General features: G+C 56.0%; 1 protein-coding gene across 1 annotated transcript; it reads left to right on the top strand.

Moving 5' to 3' along the window:
* Nucleotides 1-1,941: 1,941 nt before the first annotated feature.
* On the top strand, nt 1,942-5,991 carry CDX2 (caudal type homeobox 2). Its single transcript, XM_035314794.1, has 3 exons — nt 1,942-2,660; nt 4,935-5,080; nt 5,399-5,991. The coding sequence occupies exons 1-3, from the start codon at nt 2,171-2,173 to the stop codon at nt 5,564-5,566; spliced, it is 804 nt and encodes a 267-aa protein (XP_035170685.1). The 5' UTR covers nt 1,942-2,170; the 3' UTR covers nt 5,567-5,991.
* Nucleotides 5,992-13,027: the final 7,036 nt, after the last annotated feature.

The following is a 13,027-nucleotide window of genomic DNA, read 5'->3' on the forward strand; positions in this document are numbered from 1 at the left end:
ACAAGGGGGGAGAGACCAGGGCCTCTCCTGCGCCCCTGTGTCCGGGGATGGAGCTACCTGAGGCCCCCAACAGGACCCGCTCCGCTCCGGGGGCTTTGGCCGGGGCAGGAAAAGTCCCAAAAAGGAGGCAGCGAAGGAGGGGGCGGCAGCCAGGGCCGACTCGGGAACCCCCACCCCGGCAAAGCCTTGTCGCCTTTGTGTCCCCAAAACCGCGGGGACAGAAGAGGGAAATCCCGTGTGGGAGATGCGGCTGGAGGCGGTGTCCCTCTCCCCGATTTTTTGGGGGGAAGACAAAAATCCTGCCCCAGCCGAAACGAAGGGGGACAGGGGAAGGGGAGTGCCGCCGTCCCCGGAGCCGGTGCGGGCAATGGGGCACGGGAAAAGCCAAGGAAGGGAGGATCGGGGAGAGGGCACCCCGAGCTGTCTGTGCCCGGCTTGTTTAGGGTTTTTCTGGGGTTTGGTGCGTTTAATACGATATGCTCGGTTTTTTTTCGTTTGGATGGTTCCTTCCTGCCTTTGTGGCATCATGATATTGGCATGGGGGCTGCGAGCCCCGCTCCGGCTGCGAGCCCCGCTCCCCCTCCCAGTTAACCCAGCAGCACCCAGGTGCGATGCTGGAAACGGGAGGGAAACCGCCTCGGGGGAAGGCTGCTGGCCGGCATTGCGCTCTTGTTATTCTAGGGTCGCGACTGTGGGCTCGCAACCACGGCCGTGAGCTTGAGGCAACCTCATTTTCCGAACGGTACCCGTGCGACGGGACAGGGACACCCGGGTACCGACCACCGGAGACCCCCGGGAGCCCGGGGAGAGCCGTCGGAGAAAGCCGGTGCGACGTGCTGGGAAAGCGGGGGGGGGGCTTTTCTCGGCGGGTGAAAGGTTCTCTCGCTGTGTCATGGGAAAAGATGCAAATATGCAAACGTTTTCTGGCATTGTCCCGGCTCAGGGTGAAAAGTTAAAGCATAAAAGCGGCGGGGGGAGCTGAGAAAAGGGGGGTTGAGGGGGCGCCTCTTCAAAGGGGGCTGGCTGGCTCGGGGAAGCCGGCTGCCGCTCGCCCGCTCTCCGGGGCGGGTTCCCAAGGCGTCGGGGTGGGAAATAATAATAATAATAAAAAATACGAGTGTGCCAGGAGGGGAGTTTGCCTTTTTCCCCGGGGGCATCGCCCCCCCCCCCCCCCCCCCCCCCCGGCTTTCCCGACAGAGATGGGAGCGGGCAAAGCTCTTCCTTCGGTACCCCCGGGGGTGCCCCGGCCCTGCAGCCCGGTTTTGGGGACCTCTTTTTGGGGCGGGAGGTGCTGCTCGAGCACAGGGCACGGGGCTCACGTCGACGCCTTCGGGGGCGAGGGGGAAAAGGAGCCCCCAGGGGCATCGGGGCCCCGAGAGCGCCGGGTTTGGAGGCTGCAGGGACACACGCGTGGGGACAGAGGCTGTGCCCTCCGAGTGGGGGTCTCCTCTTACCTCGCCTCCATCGCCCGTGACCGAGTGGGCAGCGCCCTAGAAAGAGCAGCAGGCCGCGGCGGCGGCGGAGGTGGGGGGGGGGTTGTGGCTTAAAAGAACCCACGAGAAAGAAAAAAAAATCGCTTGGTGGATTTTTAATGAAAACTCCCTCCTCCTCCGCCCCTTCCTTGCCCCCCAGCCCCAAGAAGAGCTGGTTAAAGCGCTGCCCGCAGATCGGCCGCGATACACGGTTCCCATATTCCCACCCTCGCCCTTAGATCTCCCTCTCTGTCTTTTGCAAGTCTCTTGATTTCATCCTTTGAACCTGTGATTGGAGGTTAAAGTGCACCAGGTTGCAATGGAAGGAGGAAGCTCTTAAACAATAAAGGCTTGAATATTTAGCTGTGATCAGGTCGCTGCCCTCTCCTTATCTTTTTAAATGCAAATCGTCTTTTAGGGGTAGTAGCTATATACCCAGCGCCTCTCCACGTCACCTGCCTTTGGTGTGTCTGGGCCATTACTAATAGGGCCTTGTAAACAATCGTTAATCATGTAAGTGCTGCCGGCCATCGGCTTCGGACCGGCCCCGGCAGCGAGCAGCGCTCGGCGCCGAGGCAGAGCGGGGCCGCGGCCCCTCCGCCTGCCCCCTCCCCGCCCCGGGGGAGCCCGGCCCCGGGCCCCAGCAGCTCCGAGAGCCCCAGCAGCATGCGGAGAGCCGCCGCCGGGGTCCCGCCAGCATGTACGTGAGCTACCTCCTGGACAAGGACGGGCCCATGTACCCCGGCCCCGTGCGCCACTCGGGGGGGCTCAACCTGGCGGCGCAGAACTTCGTGGGCGCCCCCCAGTACGCGGACTACGGGGGCTACCATGTGAACCTCGACAGCTCCCAGTCCCCCGGCACGGCCTGGCCGGCTCCCTACGCCGCTCCTCTCCGCGATGACTGGGGAGCCTACGGGCAAGGGGCGCCGCCGGCCGCCGGAGCCGTCCACGGCCTCAACGGGGGCTCCCCGGCCGCAGCCATGGCCTACAGCCCTGCCGAATACCACCACCACCACCCGCACGCCCACCACCACGCCGGCCCCTCGCCCCACTGCTCCGCCGGGGTCATGCAGCCCCTCAACGCCGCCGCCGCCGGGGCCGCCCCGGAGCCTCTGTCCCCCGGTGGGCAGCGCCGAGGGCTCTGCGAGTGGATGAGGAAACCGGCGCAGCCCCCCCTCAGCAGCCAGGGTAAGCGGGAACCGCGGAAAGGGGCGCCCCGTCGGGGGACGGGGGGGCTCCGCGCCCGTCGGGGGGGCCGGGGTGGGGGACCTCGGCACAAACCCGCTCGAGAGCTGCTCCTCGGCGGCGTTTTCTTGCTGGCCACCGGGGGGGGAAAGGCGCTGCTGCCAGCCGCCCCGCGCTCCCCCGTGCGCGGCCTGCGGTGGAGGGCAGCGGCAGAGCCCCGAGGGCTCCCCGTGCGCCCCGTCGGGGGGTCGCGGAGCTGCGGGAGAGGGCTCGGGCGGCATCCCGAGGGCAACGCTCCGCTCTTCCTCCCTCCTCCGCTCCGCTCGTCCACTTATAGCCACTTAAAAGATTTTTATAACCAATTACAGGCGTATAAATCATCGGCCGGTGTCGCTCCGCATTTGTTTCTGACTCACTGGCCGCCTAACCCTTTAGGAACCCTGAGCGCGGCCGGGCCACCCCTGCGGGGATTTCGGGTGCCTTCGGTCCCAGAAATGGGGCCGGGAGGTGCGAGGGCGTCCCTTCCCCCCCTTGTGTCCCCCCCTCCCCGTTTCCCCGGCGGCCGAGGCTGCCTGGGGAAGGCCGGGGGAGGCCGCTGTCGGCGCCGCTCTCCCTTGTGATGTTAATCCCCCCGCAGCCCGGCCGGGCCCCCTCTTTTATATCTCCCCCCCCTCCCTTACATCTGCCACGGGGAGATACATGCCTCCCGCTTTGATGTACACCTTCCGCTGCCATTGTCTCTCCTTTTTATTTATATTTATAAATATATGGCCGAAAAGCACCCAAAAAAGGGACTTTGGGCATCCCTCTCCCAGCACCGGGGGGCTCCCCGACGGCCCGGGAAGGGGGGTCCCGGGCACAGAGGCTCGGGGGAAGCCCCGGTGCCCCCGCCGCTGGCTCCGGGTGGCGGTGTTGGAGGAGCTCCCCCGGGGCCCGTGGCGCTTCCCAGAGCAGCCCGTGGTGTTCCCACAGGTCGGGACTGCGCGGTGGTGGCCGGTCCCTTGGCTCCATTCAAATTCTGCCTTTGGAGCCAGTGTTTATGTTAATGCGCGAGGCTTGTTGGGGGGGGGATGAAAGCGCCTGCCGCCATTTGTTCAGTAGTGGTAATTCAAACAGAATGTGGCTGTCATTAAGGCTTTGAGAAGTCTTTTTTTTTTTTTTTTTTTTTTTTTTTTTTGTCTTTGATAAGATCTCCTTGTCCCGCATTGTTTGGGATTGTGTTCCCTATTCACTGGCTCTGGGGAGTTTTCTCTGATCAGGCTTGTATCTTTACAGGGTGCTTTTGTTGTGGTTTGCAGAGAGTTTACCTGAACAAAGTCAGCCTGCCAGCCATTAAGCACCTAGGGGGCAGAAACTCCCCGCGCCTCAGATCTCTGGGGAAGGAGGAGAAGGGCCGGGGCTCCAACCAGCTCAACCAGAAACGAGCCCAAGAAAGGAGGTCACTCCATGCAGCCATGCATATACTCGCCGGCCACTCGCCGAAATTCGACTTCGGATTGGGTTTTGTTCATTTTGGGGGGCTACAACCGCACGGAGCCCTCCCGGGGGCACCGCGCAGTCCCCTCGGGCCCTGCCCGACTCCGGCGGCGGGGCGAGGGGCGGCGGAACTGGGCAGGAGCCCGGGGGCTGCTCCGGGCTAGACTCCAAGCCGCTGGGCCCTCAGCAGGGCTTTCATTTCTTTTCCCCTTTTCCCCCTTTTCCTTTTTTTTCCCTCCTTTTTCCCCCGTTTTTCCATTTTCACATTTTTTCCCTCTTTCCCCCATTTTTTCATTTTTTCCCCATTTTCTCCCCTTTTTCTTTTTCTTTTTCTTTTTTTTTTTTCTTTTTCTTCTTTTTTTTTTTTTCCTTATTTCCTTTTTCCCCTTTATTTTTCCCTCTCCTCCTAAGTCCGTCCCCGATGGGGAATGCAAATCAAACCCAAAGGCGGCCCAAAGAGCACAATAAAGTTGTCCCCAGCAAAACGACCGGGAACGCACCGGAGCACGGGAGGGGGGGGGGGGGGCGGGGTGGCGGAGGGCCCGCGCCCATGTCGCTGTCGCAACTGACATTCCCGCAGCTTTTGCAACACGTGCCCAAGGTCTGAGGGACGGTTTAACTGCTGCTCTCCCCTCTGTTTGCTGTTCTCAGGGAGCCCGGTGCAGGGAGAGGCGAGCAGGAAGCCGGGGTGGCCTCATCCTGCTCGCCCTGCGCCCTCCGGGAGCCACCCTGCGGCGGCTGCCGCGCAGCTCCGCGCTGCTTTTGCTTTTGCTTTCCCAACCCGGGCTTTGTTCCCCGCAGTTAAAACCAGGACGAAAGACAAGTACCGCGTCGTCTACACCGACCACCAGCGGCTGGAGCTGGAGAAGGAGTTCCACTACAGCCGCTACATCACCATCCGGAGGAAAGCGGAGCTGGCCTCCAGCCTGGGGCTGTCGGAGAGGCAGGTGTGTGCCTCCAGAATGTGGGGTGGGGGTGTGTGGGGCGGGGGTGTGTGGGGCGGGGATGCGCGGGGCAGGGATGTGCGGGGCAGGGATGCGCGCGTTGGGATGCGTAGGGTCGGGATGCGCACACTGGGACAGCGATGCTTGGTGCAGGGATGCTCAGGCCAAGGATGCGCGCAACCAGGGATGTGCAGAGGCAGGGATGCGCGCACCGGGATGCGTAGGGAGGCTCCTGGCTTCTCTGCCATTACGGATCCTCGCGGTGGGGTGCCAACCGCAGGCAGCACTCCCCCTGACTGCCGTTTCCCTTCCCCCCGGCAGGTGAAAATCTGGTTCCAGAACCGGCGGGCGAAGGAGAGGAAGATCAACAAGAAGAAGCTGCAGCAGGCGCAGCCCGGCGCTGCGGAGCCGCTCAGTCCCGGCGCCCCTCTGCAGGGTCCCACGGGGGGGGCGGCAGCCGCCGGGCTGGGCCCCGCCGCCCCCCAGTGACAGCGGCCGAGGGGACCGCAGCTCAGGGACTGCTGGAGGGCACGGCCGCTGCGGGGCCGGGCCGAGCCGTGCCGGGCCGTGCCGGGGCCGGGGGGGTCTCGGTGGCACGGTGGGAGCGGGCCCCCCCCCGCCTATGCACTACACCGCCCCGCGGGGCCGGCCTTGTGTACAGAGTGTACAGTTTGCGTGTCTCGTCGTCGGGGGGAATCGTGGCGGTGGCTTTATTGTTATTAATATTATTATGGTTTTCGGTTCTCTTTTTTATTGTTTTTACCCTGGAATTTGTTAGATAAAAGGGGGGCACGGGCGCTGCCTGTGTGCCCCCTGTGAATCTCAGGGATCTGCAAGGTTTTTGAAATGTTGTCGGGCTAACGATGAATTTTAACAGGAAGAAAAAAAATTAAAGCACATTTTTTTATTATTTTATATTTTATTATTTTATTTTTTCTCGTGACCATAAATATGCAAAATGTTCATCCTGCCCTAAGGGTCAGAGCAGACAAGATAAGGCGCTGTTTAAATGTTCAGAAGTGAATTGCTTAATGTTAGACACTTGTAAAAAAGCCCATAAATCCCGTGCTGATAGTCACCCAGCCAGATTTATTAGCCGCAGTGCAGAGAAATTGGAAGAGTGAAGTCTCTGCAAATCATGTCCAGTGCTGGAGGGGGGATCCTTGTCTGTGCGTGTGGAGCCAACACAAACTGCCTGGTGCTATTTTGCACTGCTTGCAGTGTCCTTTAATTTAAATTATGTCTCTTTTCTCGCCTCCTCATGCTATTTGGCTCACTTGGAGTTTTTTTCCAGTTATTTTTCAAAACTCTCCTTGGATTTACCAGCTTTATCTTCATCGCAGCCTCACCGAGAGCAGAAACCCACAGAGGAGCCATGTGCCCCTACACAGCTTGCCTCCCACGGGCTGTGCCTGCTCACCATTTCTTCTTAAATGTTGGGGGTCAGGATAGAAATGCCAAGGCTCACCCAGACAGAGATGAAATGAGAGAAGTCTGGCTGATTTGGCCAAATCAACCAGTGCCCCAGGCTGGCTGTGGAACCCACTCCTGTGGGGATGTGCCCTGATGGGAATGGGAGCACCGCCCAGCCCCAGGCACATTTTGGGGTGATTTCTGCAGGTTGCTGACTTCTCCAGCATGTGGCCCTCCATCGCTTTGCTGTTCTCACCAACTCCATTCCAAATACCCCATTTGCCTTCCTTGGGACATTTTGTTTTTCCTCTTCTCACCTTGCTGACAGCCGAAGCCACATGCCAGTGGGATCTGCAGGACAGCACGGGCACGATGGGTTTGCCCCATGGACCAGGTATCTCCTTGCTGTGCCAGAGGGAGGATGGGGAAATGCTGAGAGCTGTCCACAGAGGTTTTTCTGCAGCATTTTGGGCTGGACATGGGCTGGCAGCAGCCATGAGGACCTGAACCTGGTCTCCCATGCACAGGAAGGTGGGGAGCAGCACCCCCAGTGCAGGGAGCAGTTGTGCCAGGGAGCATGGGCAAGTCCTCAGGGCTTTGCGGGCACTGTACCCCGCTCCTTCCTCCCAAGGGAGCTCGGGGTCTCCAGGTGGGAGCTGTCCCCCTTCGAGGATGCCCTCTGGTGCCCGGGGCCGCCCCCGCAGCATCGATCCCAGGCCCGGCTGCTGCCTGAGCCGGTGCGGGTTGCTGCGATACGCCTGTCAATAAACCCTGTTTGGATTGTGGAGCGGAGCGCAAGGTTTGTTTGTTTAGTGGTTAGAGGTTCAAAAGTCGGCATTGTCCCACTGCAGAACGAGTACAAGTTTTTTCTCCCTAAGGAAAAGCTGGCTGCGGCAGGCGGGAGGGAGGGAGGGAGAGATATCGGTGGGCCCTTTTATTTGCTTCCAGGAATAATTAATGGCAGAGCAAAAAAAAAAAAAAAAAAGAGAGAGAGAGAGAGAGAAGGATGACCACGGAGTTATGAAGGGCCATCAATAAGTAAATTAATCACAAAGGATCTGTGGGTGTAATAGGTGCCACTTGGTAGGGTTTGGCTGGCACTTCCCCATGCCCCTGGAGCTGGGGTGCCATGGGGCTGGCAGAGCCCTGGGATCACCAGCACGAGGGTGGCATGGGGCTGCCCAGCCTGATCTGAGACACCAGGACAGATCCTGTACCCCTCCAGCACCATGCTGTTGCTTGTCTTCAATGCTGAAAGTGTCAGGATCTCCAGCTCTTGTCTATAGGACTTTTGAGAAAGAGAGTTTCTCCCCTTCAGGTGAATGTCTTACAACGTGCACAAAGCTAACGTCTCCAAATTGCTCACACAGAAACAAGCCCAGTGCCCCTATTACTGATCTCTTTCCCCTTTGCTAGTGAACATTAATTTTTGAGCTCCCCTCAAGTTCTTGCTGGCGGCAATGCAGAACTCAAATTTCTTGCTATGAAGAGGAACCAAATGAGCAAATTATATCCACACCCAATTTCAAACGTTTGCCCCCTCCCATCCCCAAACAAATAAACCACCAGCCTTCCGCCTTCCTTTATATTCCCTATGCACCATAAAGGAGTGTAAAAAGGCACAAACTGGATAACTTCTTTATTTGGGGTGATATTTACAGAGATATGGAACACTGCAGTGGCTGGACTACGATGCTGAACGGGATTTGGGAGCAGTGAGCTGGTTTTGGTGACCCCTGCGTGCCAACCACGTTATGTCCCTCAGCCTGCTAGCTGCAGTCAGTGAGCTTTATAGAAAGGAAAAAATAACAATAAAAAATCCCTAAAGCCAGCAACAAGCAACCAGCCCCAGAAACCCTGGATCCCACCGGGGTCTGGAGCCGTGCCGAAGTTTAGAGCAGTCCGAGCCGAAAGCAAAAGTTGAACTGGTGCCAGCGAGGTGGTGCTGGAGGCCTTCCAGGAGCAAACAGCTCATGAAGGGTAAGGGAAGGCAGCAGAACAGGGGTCAGGTGAAGGCACGTCCGGGTGTGCAGCAGCTCAGGGACAAAATAAGGCCACCAGGGCATGAAGGGGCATGGGGCGGGTGGCCCGAGGGAGTGAAGGGCAGGAGGTGCATATGCAGCCCGTGGAGGCTGCCCTTGGCCAGGAGCTGTGGCTGAAGGCTGCTGTGGAGGGGAAGTGCCAGGAAGCTCTGGGGACAGTCCCTGTAGCTGCTACTCAGTGAACACAGGCTGTTTCTTTTAGTTAGTCTTAGCTGCCATGATGCCCCCGCTTTTGGCTCTTTTGGAGACGAAGCTGACCTTCCTTGAAGGAAGGGGACAGGCACTCCCTTGCAAAGGGACAGAAAAAATTTGAGCTATTCACTAAAATAAACAGTTTGTTGCCAGGAAACTGGATTCAGAGACCAGGAATCCCTTTCCAGACTTGTATTTCTAAATTGAATTGTCATCCACTGGGGACAATGCCCACTGCATCCCCCTGCAGGTGCTTTCTAAGCATCACCAGTATGGGCAAAGAGGATGAAACTCACAGAAGATTCTCACTTCATGCCCACCTGGATGTGTAGGTACAGATGTGTGGCAGACATCAGGCCCCACTAACCATTGGCAAGATCACCTTCTTCCCCCAGAGGGTAATGAGGCCCTGGCACAGGCTGCCCAGAGCAGCTGTGGATGCCCCATCCCTGGAGGTGCTCAAGGCCAGGCTGGATGGGGCTTTGGGCAACCTGGTCTGGTGGGAGGTGTCCCTGCCCATGGCAGGGGGTTGGAACTGGGTGGGTTTTAAAGTCCCTTCCAACCCAAACCACTCTGTGATCCTATGAAGGTGGCAAGCAATAGTTTTCCTCTTGTTCCTATCCTCCTCTGGTCAAAATGTAATATCTAATCTGTTGGCTACAGTAGAGGCTTTGATCCAATTCCTCCGATTAACAAAAGTGCATCACTCTCTTTGTTAAATGTCTTAAAGGAGTGCTCCTAACTGCTCGTTTCGAGTTGTACTGTGAGCAGCTCATGCCCAATGTAACATCTCGACTCGTGCTCTGCCGCCCAGCACTCCTGCACCCAGATATAGCAGGCAGGGTTGGAAGGAAAACTCTTCCTATGGTGATATTTGGAGAGAACAGAGCAAGCCAGAACAGAAAAAGCCCTGCAAGAGCAAATCTCGCCACAGAGGTATAAAAGCTGAGCGTGCGGACCCGTCCTGCTCCAGGCATTCTTGTCCCCTTAGTCATCCAGGTATTTTTTGGCAGCTGTTGCAAGCTCGTGTAGTTTTGCTTTTGAGTCAGATCCTGTTCCCCTGACACGTCTTGTTGGCTTCCAAGCAGTCCCAGCCCGTCCCTCAGATGCCTTTCACAGGGCCAAAGAGCTTTGTGAGAGAAAAGCTGCCTTATCTCCAGCATTCTTTGGGAAGGGATGCTCCCGCCGCAGGACCTCCCTTCCTCCTCAGGCGAACAAGGCAAGCTTTCAGCCCCGAAAAAAAATGAGATTTCTTGTGGTCTAACCTTTCCCTGATGTGGGTTGACCATCCAAATTGAAAAATCTCTCTGGGCCAGAAGACTTGCCTGCTTCCCTGCCTCCCTGAGTGAGAGCAGAAAGGCCACTGGTGGCTTTCCACTACGGCTGCTTCTCAACGAGGCCTCAAAAAAGGTCCTGCCGCGAAATCCAAACACCATGATCTTGGGCTGTGGTTCGGGTGTCTCCACCATGGGGCTTGGGATTTGCAAGGTTGAAGTCCTGCATTCATGAATCTTGAGTGGAAGATGGGCGGGACATCGACACCAGAGTCCTCCTCAGCCTTCCAAAGCATCTGGGTTCCCAAATTGAGGAGAAATCAAGAGGCAGTACAATCCTAATTTTTCCTTCCTTTTCTACAGTTTGAAAATGAGCCAATCTCTGTCACAGAGGGTGTCAGAAGTGGTATGAACAGTAGTGTAACTGTTAACTGCTGAGCTTTCTTCAAAAGTCACTCAAGCTTTCAATTATGTTTTATAGAAATTCCAGCCCTCACCTAATCTAGGGAAGTCTGTACAGCTAGTGAATATGAGGCAGAACTTGCACTAGTTCTTGGTGAACATCACATCCTATCAGCAACACCAAAGAATTCTTGTTCTAGTTTAAAATAAAAATTTGCTGCTATATGAAACATAAACTTCAGTAGTAGAAGAAAACTCAATCTGCTCTTCTTCTGGATGCAGTAAATATGGTGTATTGTTTCTGTGGCAATAATGTTAATTTTCTAGATCTCTGATTCTCATTGATATGCTTATATGCAGCTATACATGTACAGGTAACCACAGTTAGCTGAAAAAGGGACTCTAAAAACATCTTGCACAACTTTTCCCAGGAATGCAGTGACTCAGAAGAAAAACCGACTTTCTCTTATCAGAAGTGTATTCCTTCCTCCAGGACTTCAGTCTAAAAACACGACCCTTCTGCTGTTCCCAGCAACTACAGAAATACAAAACCACTGTGCCACTTCAGACCCACTGCTTTATTCTCAGTTACCTCTTGCCAAATTCCCCTTGTGGCTCCAAATGTGGTTTCCATCTTCAAAAGCATGGTCTCTGCTGGTAAAACATGCCCAATGTTATCTCCTTGCTGGTGGACATCCCTCACCAAGGTGTATACTGCAGCTCAGCCCTGGCCACAGCAGGCAGCAGGGACACCCCATGAGGCTGTTCCCATGGTTGGAGGGAAGCCCAGACCTGTCTGTGACCTGCTCCAAGGTCCAGAGCAAATGGAGACCCTGCTGAGGTGGACGTAAGTCCATGCACTGTAGCAGCTTGCAGAGCCCACAAAAAAGCACTCAGAAGACCAGCTCTGTGCTTTTCCAGCTCTGTCACTTTGTGGCACCCCCTTACCTGGCCACACAGCCTGCTCAGCCCTTGGGTCCCTTCCTCCCAGCCCAGGGAAACACAAGGACTGCCCCGAGCTGCTAGGAGCACGTCAGCACAAACCGGTGATTCACGCTGGAGGAATCAGCAGCATGTTTTTATCGGGTTTTAAAATGTTTCTAGAAACGTTCCCAATGTTTGATCTCGCTCGGTGTACCTTCCCTTTGAGAACACCATGCTTTGTGTACATAGCTTTATGAAAGATGTGAAACCCTGCTTCCTCCCAGAGCAGCACGTGCGCAGATCCTTGTGGCAATACCCTTAAACTCAGGCAGCCCTGATGTGAAGGATCTGGAGCAGATCCCTGCTCCAGCAATCTGCAGCATCAGGGTCCAGGAGGAGTGCTGGTCTCACAAAGCCTAGCTGGCGTGGAGGCATCTCCTCTCCAACGAGGATTTTCTGGAGGCATCCAGCTCAGATGGCAGATACCTGCTTAATGTGCCAGAGAAGCACACAAGCTTCTACATCCAGCCCAATAAATTAAAAAGTACCTGGGCACTGCAATTAAATCAGCTGGACTAACAAACTGCTACATGGTTCACAGCCAGCCTTGGCTTGGGCCAGCTATTTCTTGTCCAAGGAACTCCTGGGCACAGTTTGAGTGTTCGTGCAAGCAAGGGGCTGTTCCCAGGATGTGGGTTGGGTGCAGACAGCCTGCTCTGGGTAGTAGCTGAGAAGTTGTCTGCATATGGGCATTTTGGTGGCCCCAGTGCTCAGGGGTGATCAGAACCTTTCTCTACTCACTGGTGTAGATACACTCCAAGATTTACAAGTGGCATTGAATTCATAAGCCAGGCCAGGAAAGACCCTCCTCCTTGGGCTTTTCCAATAAGTTCTGGATAGCTGGAGGTGTGAACACACCTGGTGAAATGTCCCAGGAGGTCTCATCCTTTCTGTTTACCTCCTTAGCAGGAAGGCAGGTGGTGCCATGGGTGGTCTTTAAGGTCCTTTCCAACCCAAACTATCCTGTGATTCTCTGATTTCTGCTGCTATTGCCAGGAGGCTCCCCCGTCTGAGTCTGTGCAGGTGGCAGGCTAGATGCCTAGGAGGAGGACAGCTGCCAACACCCATCTGCCAGCTCCAACCTGCTGGCACGCTGGCCAGGAGCAACCTGAGCCTTCACTTTGCAAAAGGGAATTGCTGCCTGTTCCTTCACAGCCAAATCACTTCTCATTTCAGCATGGCTGTGCTGTGGGGCTGGGAAGGGCTCCAGGAACACGTGTTTTTAGCAGTGGAAAGGTCTGGGGTTACAGCTGGGGTTGCATTTTCAGACTGCAGCACAATCCAGCCGTGGTCCCTATTCCCCCAGCACAGCTGCTGAGCAAATGCCTTCTGCTCATTGCCTGCAACACCCAGCCCTTTGCCTTTTGCCCGCCCCTTCACTTCTCTCTCTGCAGAGGCACTGCCCCTCCGTAACTGCCCTGTGGAGGAATTCTGGGTTGAAGTCAAGGGCATCTGAGAATGAAAAAAGAAAAAAAAAAAAAGAGAAGAAAAAAATATTTAAAAAAGAAAGAAAGAAAGAAAAAGGTAAAAAGGAAAAAAGGAAAAGGAAAAGGAAAAGGAAAAGGAAAAGGAAAAGGAAAAGGAAAAGGAAAAGGAAAAGGAAAAGGAAAAGGAAAAGGAAAAGGAAAAGGAAAAGGAAAAGG

Source organism: Oxyura jamaicensis, chromosome 1 (assembly GCF_011077185.1).
Source record: "Oxyura jamaicensis isolate SHBP4307 breed ruddy duck chromosome 1, BPBGC_Ojam_1.0, whole genome shotgun sequence".
NCBI classification, from domain to species: domain Eukaryota; kingdom Metazoa; phylum Chordata; class Aves; order Anseriformes; family Anatidae; genus Oxyura; species Oxyura jamaicensis.

Bases quoted from the DNA above. Each gene is read 5' to 3' on its own strand.
- CDX2 (XM_035314794.1), top strand. From the start codon at position 2,171: ATGTACGTGAGCTACCTCCTGGACAAGGACGGGCCCATGTACCCCGGC. The intron at 2,661-4,934 runs GTAAGCGGGAAC...TGTTCCCCGCAG, and splicing joins GCCCCCCCTCAGCAGCCAGG to TTAAAACCAGGACGAAAGAC. The intron at 5,081-5,398 runs GTGTGTGCCTCC...TCCCCCCGGCAG, and splicing joins TGGGGCTGTCGGAGAGGCAG to GTGAAAATCTGGTTCCAGAA.